Source organism: Phoxinus phoxinus (genome assembly GCF_949152265.1).
Source record: "Phoxinus phoxinus genome assembly, chromosome: 25".
Taxonomy (NCBI): Eukaryota; Metazoa; Chordata; class Actinopteri; order Cypriniformes; family Leuciscidae; genus Phoxinus; species Phoxinus phoxinus.
The window spans coordinates 21,359,220-21,380,233 of NC_136900.1; the positions used below are offsets into that span (position 1 = coordinate 21,359,220).

Genomic DNA, 21,014 nt, shown 5'->3' on the forward strand with positions numbered 1-21,014 from the left:
TTATTAAATTATTTATTATTATGCTTTGGCCCTTTAATTTACATAATATAGTATAATATAATATAATAGTATTATATAAATTAGCATTTATATATATATATATATATATATATAATGTAAATGCTTTAATATTATATTTAATATATGGTACATATTACATATAAACATTAATTTTATTGATTTATTTATTTTAAATTATTATATAAGATATATTACAATAAATATTACATATACATAATATACAACGTTTACAACAAATATTAATCTAAATTAGTATTATATATATAGCATATATCAGCATATTATCCAACATTTTGCAAGCACTATGAGAATAATTAATTTATTTGTAATAAAACCATGCTGACAGTATCATACATTGTCAGATTGAATTTAATGTGTAAATTGGGTGAAAACAAAAAATAATTTATGCACAATTTACTCAGAAATGATTTTGCTCATGTTTCATGACTAAGGTCCAATGACATCAGAGGTGATCATTCACACAAAGACAACCATGTTTAATTAAAAAGAGAGAAAAGGAGGAAAGAGAAGCACTCGTATATGGCGGGAAAGCATCGCTCAGTGCGAGATCTCCAGGGGGCTTTAATACACTCAGCTGAGGAGGCACAATCCCTTCCATTAGATCAAATTAACAACCACACGGCCTGGTGGGAGGTCGGCAGTAAACGTTTAACTGAACGCTCACCAAAATACTCATCAAATGAAACAGGCGTTACAGTGACGTACCTCACGCGGACACGGACTTCCACAACACACCTGAGAAGTTAAAAAAGCAACGTCCAAGAGATTCATTTGCGTTTGAATCTAATCTGTGCATGCTCAGCTCTGCCTGCTCATCAATAACCGATCGATAGCATGAGTCATCTGACCACACGCCAGAGATTTGAGATTGATTAGTAGTGCGCGCGCTGTAGTAAAAATCAAGCCATGCACAAGCTTGATTTGATTTGTTTTGGTGGACCGGTGTAGGATCGGGTTTGCGAAGCGCTCACACACCTGAGCCACGGAGACGTGTGGATGACTGCGACCCATCTGATCTTCTGCCCTTAAACAGGTGTTGTGCCGAATTCTGACCCCCGCCAAATTATTACCCCCCCTAGTATTGGTAGGTTTAGGATTAGCCTAGTTGTGGGGGAGGGGTTAGGATTAGGCAATCAGGTACTGACTTCAACGAGGGGGGTAATAATTTGGCAGGGGGTCAAAATTCGGCACAACACCGGGCCTGGATTCCCATGAATCCAGCATGGATGCCAATATCATCACTGGGAATTACATCTGAGCTCTTATGTTTACAAGTTTATCCCAGAGAGCAATGTGGGGAACTGACGAAGGCAGGCGTTCATAAAAACAGTGTTAGGCTATTTAGTATCAGTGATACACCATAGTTTTTGTTAATATGTTGAATTAGATTTTATATTTTATATTTTCTGCTTTAGTAATTTGAGTGTTTTAGGGTAGGCTATATATATATATATAGTTTTCATAGGCTATGTAGTTTCTATATAGTTTTATACAATTTTAATTGAATAAAATGTTTTTTTAATATATATTTATTTTATATATTCCACTTAACATCTATTTTGTTTTAAGTAGTGAAAATTATTATTATATTTTTTTTGTAAATGTTTTTAGTTTTAGTTAACCCTGATTAAAAATCTCTTTAGAACTTTAAATCAAAAATAGTTTGTATGATTAATCAGCTCTTAAATAATCATTTGAGGAAAATCAATTGCAGTGTATTTTTAATGGGGGATAAAACCTGCATAAATAAATAAATAAATAAAACAATTATGGAAACAAACACAGAAACATTAACACATCAATTCACGTACATTCATAAATTTATGTTAACACACAAAGACAAATATATATTTTTATTTTTAATTTACAAGTCCATGTATTATTTTCATTTATTATGAATATATCGTTTCTGCTTTTATTTTTCCCCCTTAGATGTGAAAGTGGGAATATCATTTTATTATATTAAATTATATATCAATTTTGTCTTTTAATTTAATTTTGATTTAATTTTATTTGACAGGTTTTGTCCTCCTCGTGTATTGATGTGTGCTTTTATGGTGGACATATGACCTCCACACGTGCCGTTCTAGAAAACCTGGAGGACAAGGACTGGATCTCTAGATTTTATCGTCAGGAATCAATTCACTCTTTTTTCCTGTTAACTGAAATTGATTGTATACAATGCAATGTGTTGTTTAAAAGGAATTTGAAGGGCTAAAATAAGACATTTAAGACTCTGAGGCACAGAATAAGTTCGTACAGAAAGCCATTACAGAACACATGCTGGTGTATTTGGCATGAAACAGTCGACAGCTACTAGAATTATTCCTCAGTTATTAGATGGCTTCTGCTGCAATTCTTACAAAGGGAGGTGTGTAGTTAATTGGTGTCAATAAGATCCTTGGGTATCAATAAAACCTAGTTACATTTGTCCTTGAAATCTTGTTGCCCCGTGAGCTGACTCGTTAACTTTCTTAATGGCCGTTTCTCGAAGGAATTGTTCTATTGAGTCAAATCCTTTAAATGATTCAGTCAAACCGATTCGCAGATCGTTGGTAAATCACTCAGATGTTTGGGCAACAAATCAACAATTTTACTACAAAAATGACACGTTTACTTTCAACTGGAATTTCACTGACTTCCCAGAGCTATTATACGGTTTCATAGGCCTATTTTATTTGAAAATTAGCAGTATGTTTTTTCATTTCATCAGTTTTGGTAATGTATTAGGATGCTAAAACAGCAACTGAATCCAATTTTACACGACGATGTGCTATGATGCAGAAAATTCCCTTAGTAGGAGTTTCTTTGAAAACTTTTAGTATGAACCGTGATCTTACATAATCTTAACAGTTGATGCAAAAATTGGCTAATATATACAGTATTGATGGTGACATAAATAAGGACTGGCAGTGGAGTCAGCAAGATCCTATTACAGAGCTGTCAGACTGCAGGCTATCATGGAGTAAAAAGGAACTCTATCACCAGTAAACCTCTAGACTAGCCATGTTTCAATCAAAAGATGTCAATTTAACTTATGCGCAAAAGTGGAATATTGCATTAAACATTTATGAATAAAGCACCATTTCCATCGCATGTGTTCAAGAAAATTAAATTTCCTAGGATATTGGTGCAAAATGTCTGTAAAATAAACAGAAGTTGCTGCAATCAAGGCAATCTTTTCTTGGACGCTGAAAAACGCAATAAACTTTGACATGTTATCTCGCGTTAGACACTTCTGGGACGTCATTATCCATTTTGAAGACGGACTTTAGGCTTGTTCGATTTGAACCGGCGTTGCACACACACCGATCGGTTTATGACATAAAAGTAACGCGAGAGCAGGACGACTCGTATGCTTTTGAATCACTCTCGCGGTATTTTGTCATAAACCGATCGGTCTGTGCAGTGTCGGTTCAAGTCGAACAAGCCTATATTGGCTCAGGCATCTCAGAACCGTTTATATACTGTCTATGCTCAGAACAACCAAACCAACATTTGAAATGCTGTGCAATACGATTGACCCGCTGGTTAGTCCACACTCTAAAAAATGCTGGGTTGTTTTAACCCAATTTTGGGTCAAATATGGACAAACCCAAACGTTGGATCAAAAATGCAATTTAAAAATGTAACCCAAAGGCCTTTGTTTGTCCATATTTGACCCAAAATTGGGTTAAAACAACCCAGCATTTTTTAGAGTGCAGTTATCCAATCACATCCACTGAGGCAAAGTCACGCAAGTTGATTAATTTATTCTGTAAATATGTTCCTATCGTCTTCTTATCAAATAAAAAACCAGCAGCCTCAATTAAGCACATCTTGCCTTTTCCATCCAGCGTTTTTTAACACGATATCCCAAAGTTTGCATAAAAACAGGTGGATGGAAATATAGCTAGTCAATATCACAATATATCGCAATATAAAAATGCAAAAATATGTATTGTGTATACAGTTTACCCAAATTAAAATTTCTGTGAGGAAAAAATTCAAGTTTTCATAGTTTTAGTGTCAGTACATTAAACTGCTATAAAATGTAATGTAATGTATGATAATGTAATGGGGGGATATTTGTGGGTGCTGGTAATGCCAACTGTCTTTTATGTTACCAGTAAAAAGTGGCTAACGTTATTTTAAATATACAGTATCTAGTCAGTGACAGAGTGCAAGGCATATTTGCCTAAAATAATTATGTATTTTCAGCTTCAGAATCATGAATATTTTTATTCTGGTGTCTCCATTGTGCTGTGCATTGGGTTATCAACACCAAGTCCAAGCCTATTCATTTACAGCCACAATGTAATACTAAATTTACATTTCAATCAACAGTAAAAAAATTGTTAACCTTTTATCAAATGTCTTGGAGTTTCGCAATAATATCGTATTGTGAGTTCAGTATCGTATGTATCGCATCGTGACATGAGGGTATCATTACACCCCTAATAGTGACTCCAAAGAGTATCTTTTCATAGCATAGTACTAGCATCACATTTGCGGAGCCATTTTTGGTAAAGACTTTTAACTGGGGTCATAGTAATTTTTGTATATTTTTGAAGTCAGTTCCCCAACAATGAAAACAATGACCTCACTGCATAGATGAAAGAACATTTCATAACTGCAATAGTAAGCACGTGTGGGCTTTTACTAGAAGTTTGTGTTTTATCTACAGACAGATTTCTTGAAGCGCTGCGCCATATGTTGAGGTTTGAGGGGACACGCGTGGTCACATGGACCTCTTGATTCTCAGACTCTGACCCGACAGCTGGATCGCTCTCAGCGGGGCTCCGGCAAACCAACCATCCTAATGCACATGCATACACACACACAACATTCACACACCACCACCAGAAACACATGAATTCAGTACTGCATGCAAACACTGAACATACGGACAACCAATATGCACATCACAGAGCACACACACACACACACTGCACGTGCGTTTCTGTAAATGGGTTTTCACAGTATGGAGGCCTGTAACAAATGTCCTCTAAAATACCATTTCTGCACACATGCGCGCTCTGGAAAGCACGTTCAGGGTCACCGTGTAATGGTATTTTACTCATTTATCAGAATACACACACAAACACATCTGATAGGGTGGAAATATTACATTAGCAATGGGGTGAATCTAGCTTGAAATGTTGATTTTTATATTAAACGTTTGTAAAACTGTATACAGTCCGTCAGATAATGTACTAATCCTGTCAACCCTGTTACTTTGAGGCTTAAGTCTCAACATAAATTAAACTTAATTTAGCTTGAGATGACACAGCTCAATTTAAATACAAACATCTTAATATATGTTAGGATATTGTTATGTTCTTAGAAAGGTAACAGTGTTGAAAGTTTAGCTATTTCATTTGAGATTTAAAGGTGTGTTCACAATGTCATGGAACTACTGTATAATGTGTTTGTTAGAAAGAATTTAATGCTGAGGTTTCTGCAAATATCCACTTCTCAGTCATCAGATGTTTGCTATACAAATTCAAGGTAACAGGACTGGTATTTTAAAATTGCCTCGTACTGACGAACTTGAAAAAGTGATAAAATAAGAGGATGCTTGAACTTGAACTTCTTTAAATGGGTTTTCCCGGTAGGGGGGCAAATGTCCTCTAACATACCATTTCTGCACACACGCTCTGAAATGCACATTCAATCGTGTTCAGGGTCACCATGTGTGGTATTTACTCACTTATCAGGATACACACACACCTGACAGGGTAGAAATATTACATTGGCAGTGGGCAAAATTGATATAAATCTATATAAAATGGATGCCATTTCCAGTTTTGACATGGTGATTTCTTAAATGTAAAGTCTTATAAGATTTTAAACGGCTGCTTGTCAACTCTGTTACTCATGCTTATTTCTCAACATAGGCCTTATTTAAAATAGATTAAGTTTGAGATGCCAGCTCAATTAATTTTTAAAATATATTTTAATATATGTTTGGATATTATGTTCTTATTAGCAAGGTAACAGGGATGACCGTTTCACATATTCATTTGAGATAAAGTTTACAAGCTCTTTGAAACGCACATTCAAGCATGTTCAAGGTCACTGTGGTATTTATTTATCTGATAGCGTAGAAATATAAAATGTGTCGTTTCCATTTTTCAGATATTTAAAGTAACCCTTTGTGATATTTTACACAGTCTTTCAGAAAATGTGTCAACTGTCTGTCAACCCTGATACTTTTCTGAGCACATAATGATCTCAACATCAATTAAAAGGAATTTAGCTAGAACTGACACAGCTCAATACAAGTGTATATGTTTTAATATATGTTAGGATATAAATATTTTCTCAAATGTAACAGGGTTGACATTTTTCAATGCTGTCTCATACTGACAAACTTGCAAAAAGTGATAAAAAGAGGATACTTCTGTACAGTCAACCCCGTTCCCTTTCTAAGGGATATAATTGTCTCAACATAAATGCATACATTTTGATATAGGTTAGATCTAATTATGTGCTCAGAAAAGCTAACAGGGTTGAGAGTTTAATTTAAGTTTACAAGTTTTGTTCATAATGTCACAAGGTGCTTATTAGAATTTAATGTGGTTATTTAAGAAATACACTTTTAAATCATCAAATGTTTTTGTTATACAAAATCAAGGTAACAGGGTTGACATTTTAATCCACATTTACAAAGAGTGAATAAAAAAACAGGACACTTCAAAGACCTTAAAAGGTTTACATGATGCAATTACGAAACCTGTTCTTTAATTTATGAAACAGTTCATTACTTTAAAAAGGGGGAAATATGATGGTAACAGGGTTGACATACAACTTGAAGCTACAAAGGTTTTTAATAACACATTATACCAACTAAAATCTAAATATATTTTCAGTATAAAATATTTCCATATATTGTGTTTTCAGTACACATTTGCTAATATAGATTGAGTCGTTGAAAATACAGGGTGGAAACAGGCCAAGAAAAGGCTTCTTTGAGATGAAAAAAGACGAAAAACATATAAGCCTAGTATTATGATTTTTAATGCTAATCATTTTTTTTACATGAACGTCTATGAGGAACACAAACAGCACCTGTTTTACAGAATGACACACAGTAAAAACGCTCTATCTCATCTTTCACTGATCAAACGTATACATATGCACACACACACACACACAGTACTGGTCTAATGCCGCACAGAACAAAATGTTCTACTCCCACTTTCTCTCTATCCCATCATGCTCTAGGGATCCTCACGCCGTAGTGTTGAGCTTCCAGCGTCACTCAAGGTAACGTCACCCCGATCCGAAGAAAGAAAAAACACCTTCTCCTGTACCCATTCCTCTCCTGTTCACCTCCTCTGGCTGTCTCCATGACATATAGGTGAGATACACCTCCCTCCCTCCTGTTTCTCCTCTTCTTTGTGTCTTTTCAGCCCCTGCATCCTTCCTCCCCCTCCTTACCGTACGCACCTCATTCAAGGGTAGCCCCCCCTCTCCTCACCCCTCACGTGTGGGGACACCTCTGTCCCCATTCCTATCTTTCCTTTCTCAGCCCTCTCACTCTCTCTGCCTCTCACATAGATCTCTGAATATGCAGATCGGTTAACTGCAGTCTCGTCTCCGCTGCAATTGCAGCTGCAGCACTTTTGCCACACTGAGCAGGGCGCTAAGTGCTTACGCTGGTGTTTTTTGGCGAGGACAGCAAGCGCTCCTGTTCACATACTGCAGCCTAAATGTGTGCCACTATGTGATTTTTTTTTTTTTCTAAAAGGTCAGATTAGCATGCTAACAACAGATTGACATATAACTGATCAAGATGTAATACATTTCACATCTGTTCTTGTGAACACTAAGGCTAGGAACTATTTTGCAAAATAATTTCTGTATTCAATAGCACTCTTTGGATTAGTTTAAGGATTAGCATTAGCGTTGTTTGCCGACACCTCCATGTGGCTTTTGCAGCAAAACACTTTTTCAGACTGCAGAACAGCTGAGAGAGCCAGAAAAACGCTGCTTAAAAAATATATCGCATACGTGTCCCTTTGTAATCATGTCCCTGAGATTATGACTGTAAGAACTGGCAAGCAAAATTTAAAGGTACAGTTCAACAAAAAAAAATTCAATTGTGTCATCATACACTCACCTTCATGTTGTTCCAAATCCATATGATTTTCTTTCTTTGTAGCAAAAGAGCAGCTTTTGTTGAAAAATAAGCTGCTAAACAAAAAAGATGTTCAGAGAACACCTCTTTCCTCAATAGAAAAACTCAAATACTTAAAAAACCTCCGCAAAATAAATAAACAAAACACTAAAAAACACATAGAAAAACCCTCAAAAATATGATTTTTTTTTCAAGCTTCAAAAAGACAAACAAATGAGTGTTTCATACCGCCACGTATAGTATGGTATGGTATTAATAAGATGCATGGCACAGAATATGCAAACAAGGATACTTTAATCAACAGTAGGAGAATTCAAAGAGAGTAACAACCGCAAAACACCAAGATGAGAACTGACAAGGAACTGGACAGAAAATGTGTATACATACATACACATATGCTGCGTCCCAATTGGCATACTATCCGTCCTAAATAGTATTTGAAAGTAGAATTAGTACGTCCCAAATTGTAGTTTGTTGAAATAAGTGTTCCAAAGATACCCGGATGATCTACTATTTCCGGTCAGAATCCGAAGTGCAGATCGATGCGCACTCTAACGGCTAATATTCCCCACAACCCATCACGTGTTGGACGAGGATTCGGTTAGAACTACAACACGAAAAGTAAAAAATGTTAAAAAACTAAAGACATGGAGGACGCGCGAGTCCGGCGGTTATGTAAAGAGGTTTAGATAAAGAGGTTTGAGTTATTAATTATCATCAGTATCTAACCTGACGAAAATGTATTTGATCAATGTTGTCCACATTATATTGCATCTGCAGCAGCATTGTGAACTTTTGTAAAGACACGTTTAGCCATTAACTTTTAAATGTATCACTACATTCAAATTGCAAACACATGAGGAGAGTCTCCGCATGAAAGACCCACGACTGGCGGATGAACGTGTTACTACATTTCTCTCCGAAATGGTAAGAAATTAAATTAGATTGAATGGAGGATTTTAACTGTGACAAGATGATTGACAGGGCAGTTAACTGACAGGATGCACGCGACAGATCTGTCCGTTAAAGATGACGAAGTAGTGTGTCTCAAAGCTTGCCTTCTCTTTTGTTACACACTCAAAAGTATGTACTTTTTCTTCACAAAAAGAGTACATACTTTTAGGGCGTAGTATAAGTAGGCGAATTGGGATGCAGCCATAGTGAACAAGGGAAATAAACAGGAAACAGGTGAACTTAATCATTAAGTAATGAGTAACTAAGGAAACTAACTATGGAAAGGAGAACGCTACACTGAGAGGCTGTTTACACGACGCCGTTTTCAACTAAAAACGGAAAAGTTTTATGCTTTTTGGTCTTTCATTTACACCACAATGGTGTTTTGGGCGCCTGTAAACGCAAACTTTTGAAAATGGATTTCGAAAACGATACCGTTATACCGTCGCCAAGTAAACTACAAAAACGCAAACTTGTGAAAATGGTGACATCATGTGCATGCGCATGTTTATTACGTATGTTTATTATGTATGTTTATTATGTATGTTTATTATGTATGTTTATTATGTATGTTTATTATGTATGTTTATTACGTGTTCAGTCTATAGGCGCATGGTGTTTCTTTACAAAGTGACATTGCCACCTACTGGCCTGGCATGAGTAATACAGTGTTTTTAATCGTTTCCATGCATCCGCGTTAACGGGGATCATTCCGAGTACGTTGTCATCTCTATGCAAAACTTTTCAAAAAACTTCCGTTTTTAGTAAATCGTTGTCGTGTAAACGTACCCTAAGCAAAACAGTAACCAATTTACTCATTAAACACATTAAAAACATGGCTAATGAGTAGCTTTTTGTCATTCTGAATCTTGACAGTCCCAGTTCCCAATCATTTTCATTATATGAATGAAGTTACCAGGATATTCTTCAAAAATTCACCTTTTGCGTTTCACAAAAGACATACAGTCATTTCATATGGAACATGATGTGATTGAGTAGATGATGACAGAATTAGTTTTTTGTGTGAACTATCCCCTTTATATAACCCCTTTGTCCACACAAATCCGGGAGGATGAATGATTATGCATTGCGAAAATTGCTAATGTGTTTTACAGTTACCCTTAAAAAATAAGCGTGGAAAGCCTCGGCGGGGTTACTGAAGTGCAGCAAAACGGTAGTGATATCAATTTACGTCCTTTAATAATTTCTGCTCCTGTGCCTTTAATATTGCCTTTCAAGGTGAATGAAAAAAAATGAATGGAGTGATTGAATGGAGATGAGCGGTGGAGAGCTGATATCGGCAAAAAGGAGAGCAAGGAGACCTCTCTTCCACAAGATGAAGAGATGGACAGAAGGAAAGATTGTAAGAGAGAGAGAGAGAGAGAGAGAGAGGGAGTCTCACTTGACCAGAGTTATGTGATGCATTTCACGCTGCTGCATTTCTCCTTTGCTCCCTCTCTCTCTCTCTTTCTCTCGGCTATGCAGTTTTCTGCAACCTATGCACTAACAACTGATTCATGCTCTCCATGAGAGAGAGAGAGAGACCGGCACTCGCCAACACAAATGACAGCAGGATTGGGCACTCTGCCAAACAACGTGACTTCAAACACTCCAATTTTATTGCATGCACATGCCTAAAATCAAATGTTCATGTATTTAGTCTTGGCGGAATAGATCTGCTACGCTGCTGCTGATCTATACAGGTGGAGCTGGGGAAGGGGAAGGGTTTTAGACAAACTCTGAAAACGTCTTGCAAACTGCTATAGTTAATGGTAACCAGCTATTTAACTGTTGAGCAAGCAAGCTAATTGGCTGCAGATGTGACATGAACCAATCAGCTTGTGCCAAGTAGTTAACGCTGTAAATACCATCAGCTTGCGTTAAGGACCCATCAGCTTTCGCCATCTTGAGTTTAATGACAGAACTTGTCATTTTAATGCTTTTGTACGGCACCCAGCACATATGCTGAAAAAAAATATATCGTTGCCATGGATTTTGATAATTCATGGTGACGTTGAACTAATTCATTCCATCGTTTTGATTTAAAGGTGCTATAAGCGATGTCACACGTTTTTTAGGCCAAAACATTTTTTGTCACATACAGCAAACACCTCCTCACTATCCGCTAGCTGCCTATCCCCCACTGTAAAAAAATGCGGTCTCTGTAGACACCCCAGGCTCCACGAAACATAACAAACAGTGTTCCAGCCAATCACTGACAAGCAGGGTTTGGGGGGTTAGTGTGCGTACACATGAAGGGGGGTGTGGAGGAGGAGAGAGAAGCATGAAGAGGGAAGTTAGAATTATATTCTCTTCAAGTTTGATATGGCCGACACATGACCAAAGAGACGACGTTCCGATGAACAAATTGCAAAGAGGGAAAAGGATAAGGAACGCACAAAGTCCCGAATTTACAGTGGAAAAGCCTTCGAAAGGTGGCGAGAACTCCGACATCCAGGTAACGTTAGCTCTGTTTTTGCTGGACAGCTGGGTAAATCCATTTTTTTGTTTTTCTAAATGGATGTTCGTGTTCGCCTAACCAACACAAGGATATAATTAGCTAGATCTATGCAGTCAGCGCAAACTTTAGTGAATACAACATATAGGTTTATAGCAGCTAGCGATCGATCTCTATTGTAAATGATCAAGCAAACTCACAGTAGGGCGACAGCTTGTGTGAATGATTGTATTCACCCACTGTTTGTTATGAATTTGAATGTTCATTTATAGGCTATTGAAAACTTTGACTAAATTTGTTTATGACGGAGCCGTTGTTTATGCTCACTGGGAAACGAAGGGAGGGGGAGGAGACGGGATGAGGAGGAGGGAGGGTCTAGCTAGCCTCCGTTTTATTTGACAATACTTTGAACGTCAACAAGAAGTGACGTCACCCAGCATCGCTTAGAGCAGCTTTAACTTAACACAAGGGAATCAAATTAGTAAAACGTGCTGATGTATTAGTAAGTCGTGAGATCAATTATTAATACGTGGCCACGATATATATTTTCCCACGTCACATGCGGGGCTTTTTTGCGAGCCAATGCTATTTTTTTTTCTGGGGAACGCAAAAGGTTTGCGAGTCAATGCAAACTTTCTCTGGGAGCGCAAAGATTTTGCTGGCAAGCGCTTATTGTCTGGGGGAACTAGCGAACACAAATTTTCTCAAGGGAAGGCAAAAGTTTTGTGAGCGAACAAACAATTTCTGGGGCAAATGCTAAATTTTTGCAAGTAAAGTTTCTGGTGAACAAAAAAAAGAGGGCAAGATAACACAAAAGCATTGAAATATCATTTTTCATCTCATTTAATTTATTCCCCATCATCATGTCCCTTTAGGGGCTCCTTAGATTTGTCAACCCCACTGAACATACAATCTTCTTAAACCAGCCTAAGATGGTTTGCTGCTCTTCAAACTTCAAAACTGGTCTGCCAGCCTGACATACGAATGGCACTAAGACCAGCTTAAACCAGCCAAGATCATTATTGGCTCTTTTTAACAGGGAAATATTCAAACCAAAAGCCAGAGATCTCAATATGACCCACTATTTCTCATTAAAAATGTCCAAGATTAAATTACTTTTGTATGCTAATCGTCTTAGTAGCCGTGCGGTGCTCGCTAAGGCAACCATCACTATTTAGTAAAAATTGGCGCATAACTCACCTCGCATCATGTGACCAATCTGAATGATTCCTCAAATTATGCGCTATACTTTTCTAACCAATCAGGCATAAGAATTTTGTCTGGCGGATGACAAAACGGAGAAAATCATTGTGGACTGGTACAGTAAACATCTAGGAACCAACAACCAAGCAAAGCTCTAGCAAATACCTTGGACACCTTAGCAAGCGTATCAACAGCCTAGCAACACCTTAGCATTGGGCAGCCACGCTTTTATTTATCAAGGCCCTACGCTCTCTGCAGTGCGTGGCTTTTCTCTGTTCTGTCTTTCGGTAGATGGAGTGGCAGCAGTAGAGAGGTCTTCACTCAAGCGTTGCTGCGGCATCATCACTCACTGTGTGCCGGAACGTTACTCTCATCAGCTGCGGCTGGCATTCGGGCCCAGTCAGCAACTTTTCTCTGGCCTGTGTGTGTGTGTGTGTGTGCTCTGTTAAGGGAGAAATATGTACAGTATTAAAGAGCAGGGACCAGGACGGTGGTACCCCCTTATTTCACTGCGATGTTCTGGAGAGGTGAGATATTTTTGAGCACAGGCCGAGCAACAGCGTTTTAAAAGGGGTTTAATGAACCGGTTCACTAAAGCCGACAGCCTTTGTAGAGGAAGCTTTGTTGAAATGCACATTTGCTCAGTCACTTGGCACTGAACTAACCCGGCCTCTTTAAGCCTGTCAATCGCTCCAGAGAAGCGCCTGTGCCTCTGTGATATCAACATCCAGGCTGTGTTTCAAGCTCCCTACCTAGACAGTATCTTTTTAGGCCCAGATTTGTTTGAATTAAATGTTATTTCTTAAGGGGCTAAAGTGAACGCAATTGGCAGAGACAAAGAGACTCATTCGCAACAAGTCATTCGTTTCGAATGAGAATCGTCAGATTGAGATTACATGAGTGACCAATGAGTGTCCAATAATGTTCAGTGGCATTTAGCTTTATGTAAATGAGCAGTGACAATAAAAAAAACGCCCACATTTCTAGCAATTCAAGTGTTTCAAGTATGAACAAGCCTATTCAAACTGAATCCACAAAGAGCGTTTTTATTATAAACGAAAAAAAAAACATCCGACATAAAATGTTCAAGCAGAAAGATATGATTTCCCCCATAATTTCAAAGTGCGAGGGACTCAAACAAGTGGAATTTACTCACAAAAGTCCTACTCAAAGCTCATTAGAATAATAATCATTTTAGAGTGCATTTCCTCGGAGGCGGCGAAGCAATTTGTGAAACATCCTGACGCACTTCAAATCCCGAGTGTTTTATATGCAAACAGAAACCCACTCCGGGGTATCCCAGCGCAGGAATCAGATTCAGTAAGGTGTTGCATTAAGTATGAGCCCATGAAGTATCCATGAGTCATTCAGACATTTGCACGGGGTGAACATGACAGACTCATGTAACATTCATGGCGGGAAATGTAATTTTCAAGAGAAATTTAGATTGGAGATCTGTTGGATGAGAGCTGGGCAGAATACACAGCATGCAAGGAATAGTTCACCCAAAAAATGTAAACTCTTTCATCATTTAACCACCCTCATATAAAACTGAAGTATTATGCAACACACATGTTGGTGTTAAGCAGAACCTTTTCCATACAATGGAAGTGAATGGGGACTGGGGCTGTTGGGCTCCAAAAACGTCAGAAAAAGTACCAAAAAAAAAAAAAAAAAGAAGTATGTGTACATACAACTTTTACATTATATTCCAAGTCTTCTAAAGCTATATGATAGCTTTTTGTTAGGAATAACCCTAAATGTAAGCCATGCTGAAAACGTTCTGAAAAATGTTCCATTTCATTGCAAGATTTTCTGTTAATAACTACTTAAATTTCAATCTTTTTACGCACACAATGCTATTAGATGACTTTAGTAGACACGAAATATACTACAGGAATTGTATGGATTACTTTCATGGTTGTTTTTCATCATTTTTGGATCTCAAAAGCACCAGTCCCCATCCACTTCCATTGTATGGGAAAAAAACAGCTTGAACACTCTGCTAAAGAAAGGTTCAATGGAAGAAAATCTACAAAAAAAGTCCCAATTATAGCTTTAGAACGGCATGATTGTGAGTAAATGATTATAATTTTAGGTAATACTTTAATTTCAGGTGACGGAGTTACACGTTACTACACCTACTTACTATAGTAATAACAGTAAACTCTGTAGTAATAACGGTAAATTATGTATAATTACAAGTAACTAACCCTAAACCAAACTCTAACATTAACTCTATAGTAAGTACATGAAGTTCATTAATATTACTCAGTACTTCTGAGTAAGTACAATGTAAATGTCACCTTAAAATAAAGTGTAACCCAAGTAAACTCTCCCTTAAAGATCTTCTCCCACATCCATTGTCTCTTGTTATGCGTTTATGAGCACTTGTGAATTTGACTCCATCTGTGTGTTTGTTAATGTATGCAATAATTATGACTTATACAATTGTGCATGTCATGTTCTCTCTTGCAGAAATTCCCTAGAGCAGCAACACAGACATACTGGTGCATGTGCATTTTCATAAACAAACATGCACACACACACACTTTTCAAATCTCTTCATATACATGCATATGTGCACACCGAGCACTGACACGCAATCTCACAACACACACTCGCAATCTGAATACACACTGCCACACACACTGCCACACCACACACAATCCCCACCCCCACCACACCACACACGGAAGCATTACTGCAGTGGATGCAGTCTTTAACTCACGTTTGAGTCCAGCAGGTCGATGCTGTCCAGGCTCTTGCTGCGGTGGATTCGGCCCTTGATTCTGCGCAGGGATGGTTTGCCGTGGCCCGATCCCTCAGATTCATCCAGCAGAGAGACGGTTTCTGGGGTGGGGAGGAAGGCGTGGATCTTGGGATAGTAACTGAGAAAGTGACAGACAGTGTGTGTTAGATTGTGGTGTAAATTTAATCTCCATTAGAAAAATGAGCGCAACCAATGGAGTTTCGTTAGTTAAATGGAGTGAAAAGGGTTTAAAATGCTTACACTGCAGGCCCGTATTTGTCTTTGTCGTGTTTGGGGAAGACCCTGAGATTAAAGCACAAGAGAAAGAGAGAGAGACTATAAATTTTCAACAACAACAACAACAAAAAAGACAATAAAATAAATGAAAACAGACACATTTAAAGGGATAGTTCACCCAAAAATGGAAACTTCTGTCATTGAGGAACACAGGAAAATATATTTTGAAGAAATATTGAGTTTCGCTGAAAAAAATAATAAAGTCATGCAGGTTTGGACCGATATTAGGGGGAGTAAATGATGACAGAATTCTCATTTTTGGGTGAACTGTATTATTTTTGATGACAACGGATATCATAGAAATTATAAAATTCACATAGATGCAGGACCATCAAATATAAGACATTTAGATATTTTGCATTAAACTACGTAGCACGAAGATATCCAAATGTAACAACATTTAAATATTCACATTCATTCACACAAAAAAGCCCAAGTAAAGACCAAGCTTAGATAATATTGTGTAATCATGTCCCATCAACCATGAATGCATCCACAGTACACAAAACCAACAGTCCAACGAACCCTACCGAGGCAAAATGCAGTGTTTGATGTCAATAAACAAAATATAATGAACATAATAGTCATGAATCCACCCACATTTTATATTTAAAACATTTAATTAATTCCTACTCATTAATAATTAGTGCCCCATCTGCTGTCTGAACCCCAAAGTATCTTCCATCCACAGGATTTATTTATTATTCATGAAGTCTCATATGATCATGTCATTCAATGTAGTTATATTTCAGGACATGAAAGCACTGCATCAAATATCAAAGACAAAACCTCAGTGTGGTAAGTTTCTATATAAAATCTGAAAATCACAGTTTATTTTCAGTTTACATCGTGCACCTTAAAATGCCTCTTTGCGATAAAACGGAAAGACCTGACCTAGCAGAGGTTGGGGAGAGGTTATATAATACACCATGAGCACATGGTTTACAGTAGCTGTTGTGGGATGTAAGACAGTTCCCTGTACAGTAGGAGAGGCAATTTGAATGCCGTGTACCATAACCGTTCACACCACGTTTGTGAAGAGGATTTGCTGGAAAACCCTGCAAAACGAAATTCAATACGGCAAATCTTCTGTTTCAATGCGCTGGAAGGGGCACCAATGAAAATGAGACCTCATTTCCATATTAAGTGGTAGATTAAGGAAGCCTCTTGGGCTGCTGCTAGCTATTGGTTTCCAAGAAAATCATAAAATGACTAAGAATTGAAGAAGCGTTTAAAACATTTGTAATTTAGAGTGTTAAATGAGACCGGCAGAGAATGGAAGACTAATGAGAGGACAAAGACATTAACGTGACAATGAGGTTGATGTTGGCCTGAGGAAACCGAGTGAGTCTCACCTTCAGTTCACCTTTTTAAGTCAAATACATTTAAATCTTCTGGGAAAGAGTTCAAGGACAAAGTTTATTGTATGTGCGCACATATACAGAGGATACCATTAGACCAGAAACATATGCAAGTATGCAATGCTATGCCAAGTATAAGACCTGCTGGATCAACACCTTTTGTTGATCCTGGAACAACATTCCTGTCCAAAAACATTGTCCCACCCCTATCCCTATCCCTACTCCTAAATCTAACCCTACCCATAACTTATCAGAGGGAAATTATATGTGTATAACACTAATGTAGAAGCACCTAACCCTGGTTGTAAGCCTAAACTTGACATCAACTGTAAACTTGTCCCTCAAGTCTGATTGGTAGATTGAAATGTTGTTCCTGGATCAACAAAGATGTTGATCCAGGAACGTGTCGCACTTGTAATCACGTTCACACTGTTAGTACTTCCATCCATTGCAAATTAATTCAGCCATTTTTCTACATATTTTTCAGTCAATCTAATGATCTGTAAATGCTAATCATGCTTAAGCCACAAGCAATTTACATTTTTACAATGCTAATTAGCTGGTTGACACCAGAAAAACATTCACAGAGATACACTAGTGACTATCCTCTGAGCTATGACGTGAAACAACCCCAAGTATAATTTTTTTATGCATATGCTAGGGTATGCATATAGTGCAATTGGCGTATATTATGTACTGCACGTAATGTACATGCGGAGTACGTACATTTCTAACCACGTATACTTTGTACGCTCAGCGCTCACATGCACCTTGCTTTTTTTGCGGCCATCCATGTTCTGCAACGGTCTGTGTGATGTAAATTTTAAGGGTATGCAGTATGGTGCACATACAACGACGCATGTGAGAGTGATTTGAGAGCTTGAAAACACGCCGAACACGTCTTTCTAAGCTCACAGCCAAGGAGTATACGGAGAATGAAATATACCTGGGGCTTAAGCCAGGGGTGTCAAACTCAGTTTCTGGGGGGCCACTGTCCTGCAGAGTGTAGCTCCAACTAGCTCCGAAACACCTGGTTGGAAGCTGCTAGTAAAATCGACAAGCTTGATTAGCTGGTTGAATCGGGTTGGAATTCAACTCTATAGAGTTGGATATCCCTACAGGAACTGAGTTTGACACCCCTGCGCTATAAGCGTTCATGTCAAAAACTAAAGTATACTTTGTGTAACGGACGAAGGCCAGTAAGAGCTGTGAAATATAAACCTCACTCTCCTGGCCTCAAGGCCTCCCACGCCGGAGACTGCAGTTCAAACCCAGTTTGGAGTGGGTCGAGTAGGACCGGCTGCATTTGGTGCCGTGACCCGGGCGGGAGTAAGGTTTGTGGGGTGGGGGGATGGGGGGGGGGGTGAATGTAACAGCCAGTAAGAGCTGTTTGTTAACCTCACTCCCCTGGCCTCAGGGGGCATGGTAGCGGCTGCGTCCTTGTTAGCCAGCCTGCCTCCCATGCCAAAAACTCCGGTTCGAATCCCGCTCGGAGCGGGTTGAGTAGGACCGGTTATATTTGGGCTTGAGCAGATTCCAATACACAAGGGGACGATAGAGTTATCTTTAAACCATTGAACTAAAGCTGTGTCCCAAATGATGCACTTATAAAATATGTACTTATGCACTATGTATACGTTTATTTTGTCTTTCAACATCAGAGTCTGACAGCCCCTCCCCCTCCCATACTTAATTAAAGCTGCGACAGTTGAGTACATGAAGTGTCCAACGTTCCACACTTTGTTTTTTCGGTAAAATAAGTGCATCATCCGGGTATTTAAAGTGCACTTTTTCTGTTTGGAATTTTCAGTGTGAACACACTACTCACACCATTTATACTACAAAACAGCATAGAATAGCGCACAAGTATGAGAATTGGGACAGAACTCAAAAGTGTTATCAATCAAGTAGCTAGCTATAGCTAACATGCGCAAAGTAATCAATCTGACAGAGAAATCTGGGTGTAGATTAGAAGAAAACAATTCATGCCAATTGAGGCAACACAGTTGTACAAAGAAGTACTTGTTTTACATACATTGAAAGTTTCAGACCAAAGTGCAGTTTTAAAATGATAATTTCGATTGATCATTGCCTGATAGAGCAGCTGCCTAAGCTTTCATATGCAGCCATTTACAACTGAGTGTCCAGGTAATCTATTACAGCCACAAAACAAAAGCCTTCGAAAAAGTCTATAATCAACTTGGCTAGTTTGTGCGGTCCACCGACCTCTTCCTACTGCATGTGCCTCTAGCTATTAGATCTAGAAGCAAAGGATACTGCTTGATCAGCAAGTCAATATCTACGTTAACATTGGGCCCCAAGTCAGAACAGTTTAGACACAAATAGGCAATGCTGACCACACTACGACTAACATCAAAATTATCTTTGCTGCCATTATCACAAAACGTTAATATGATTTTCTCTTCAGCCAGCACAGTATAGCCCAAGGGCACCAAAGCGAGAGCCAGGAACAAATACAGTCGTGTGTGTCCCGCCGAGGCTACTAGAGAGGGCTAGCAGGCTCTTGGTTTACAACCGTCAACCGTTAATGAAGTAAATAATCACTCTGGATGGGGATGAAAGTGGAAGGCGAAGACGTTTATTTGGCTTGTTGGAGGAGAGGTGCTTACAGAGTCTCAATCAGTGCTTTTCTTGTCTATTGGAGAGGAGGGGTGAAAATCGTGCGGGGAAAGCTAGAGATTAGCATGAAACGTGATCGAGATGCCTCTTCTGAACTCTGTGGCTTCCGTCAGTCAAACGCACACTTGGCTCACGTTTAAAAAGAGTGTGTAAATGCTAAAAAGCACGTGTAAAGAAGCCTCGGGGTGGGCAACTGTCGCCTATTTCATTACGCCAGGTTAAAGCTAAGCTCTGGAATAGTTTGTACGACTGCGGGGGAAGTAGACCATCTGCTGTGTTTCCAAGACTCTTCTTTGAACTTCCCTTTTTTCCGCTCATCACGGGCGATACTAAGGGTTTAGAAATGTCATTTCCATTAAATCTCTGGTAATGAACACTAAGGGTGGCCAGAAATGCAGAGCCCTGACAGAGAGTTTGTCTCCATGGTTGTAGAGGCATCTGACATTTTCTTTGATTAAAGATAAATGAGATGTGGTTTATTACAGTCACGTCTCACAGAGTCAACTGATCAAGTTACTAAACATTTACATATTTGAGGCAATCGCTTGATATCCTATAGCCTACAGCAAAAAACCCGAAGCATGTTGCCTGTCCATTATCATCCACAAGGGTCCTTTAAAGCAATCTTCACTTGCCTCATGAGAACTAATTTCTGCTATATGTTTCTCCTTTTACCTTTTTTCCTGGATTGATCCTGACGTCTTCTGGGTGAAAGTGGACAGATTTTTAACCACAGGAAGGGAGGCTCACCTAGAAACAAATCGAATGTAGCAACTCTCAAAGATGAGAAATTCTTAAGCATTCTCTGGTCAGAATTCAGAGAAAAGTCTCTAGTTTTGTGAATGCTCTTTCGTACTAAGTATGCAATTTTTCAATTAATGACTGTCAAGAACATATCTGGGTAATATTCCACCCCAATATCAAAAATTGCACATGAACGCTATTTTAGTTCCCAATACCCTTAAATTGGGCACTATTTGAGGGGACATACAAAACCATAGTGGACGTTATCTAGTCTAGTGCACTCATTCAAACCCCAAAATGCACCACAATAACGAGTCTACAACTGATGTAGACTCAACGGCTAGAGAATACCCATAATGCACTGTGAGGGTTGTGCCGAATGAATTCCCGCGTCCCGCCAGTAGATGGCGCCTGCAGCTGAATCATCCATCCATCCAT

General features: G+C 38.5%; 1 protein-coding gene across 13 annotated transcripts in view; it reads right to left on the reverse strand.

Moving 5' to 3' along the window:
* tjp1b (tight junction protein 1b) overlaps nucleotides 1–21,014 on the reverse strand; it is a 132,375-nt gene that overhangs the window by 83,991 nt on the left and 27,370 nt on the right. For all 13 annotated transcript variants that reach the window (XM_079603814.1, XM_079603819.1, XM_079603813.1 and 10 more), the window contains 2 exons: nucleotides 15,796–15,837; nucleotides 15,514–15,673 (listed from right to left, as the gene is read on the reverse strand). In XM_079603814.1, coding sequence (XP_079459940.1) covers nucleotides 15,514–15,673; nucleotides 15,796–15,837 — 202 coding nt within the window. The remainder of the gene's footprint in view (nucleotides 1–15,513; nucleotides 15,674–15,795; nucleotides 15,838–21,014) is intronic.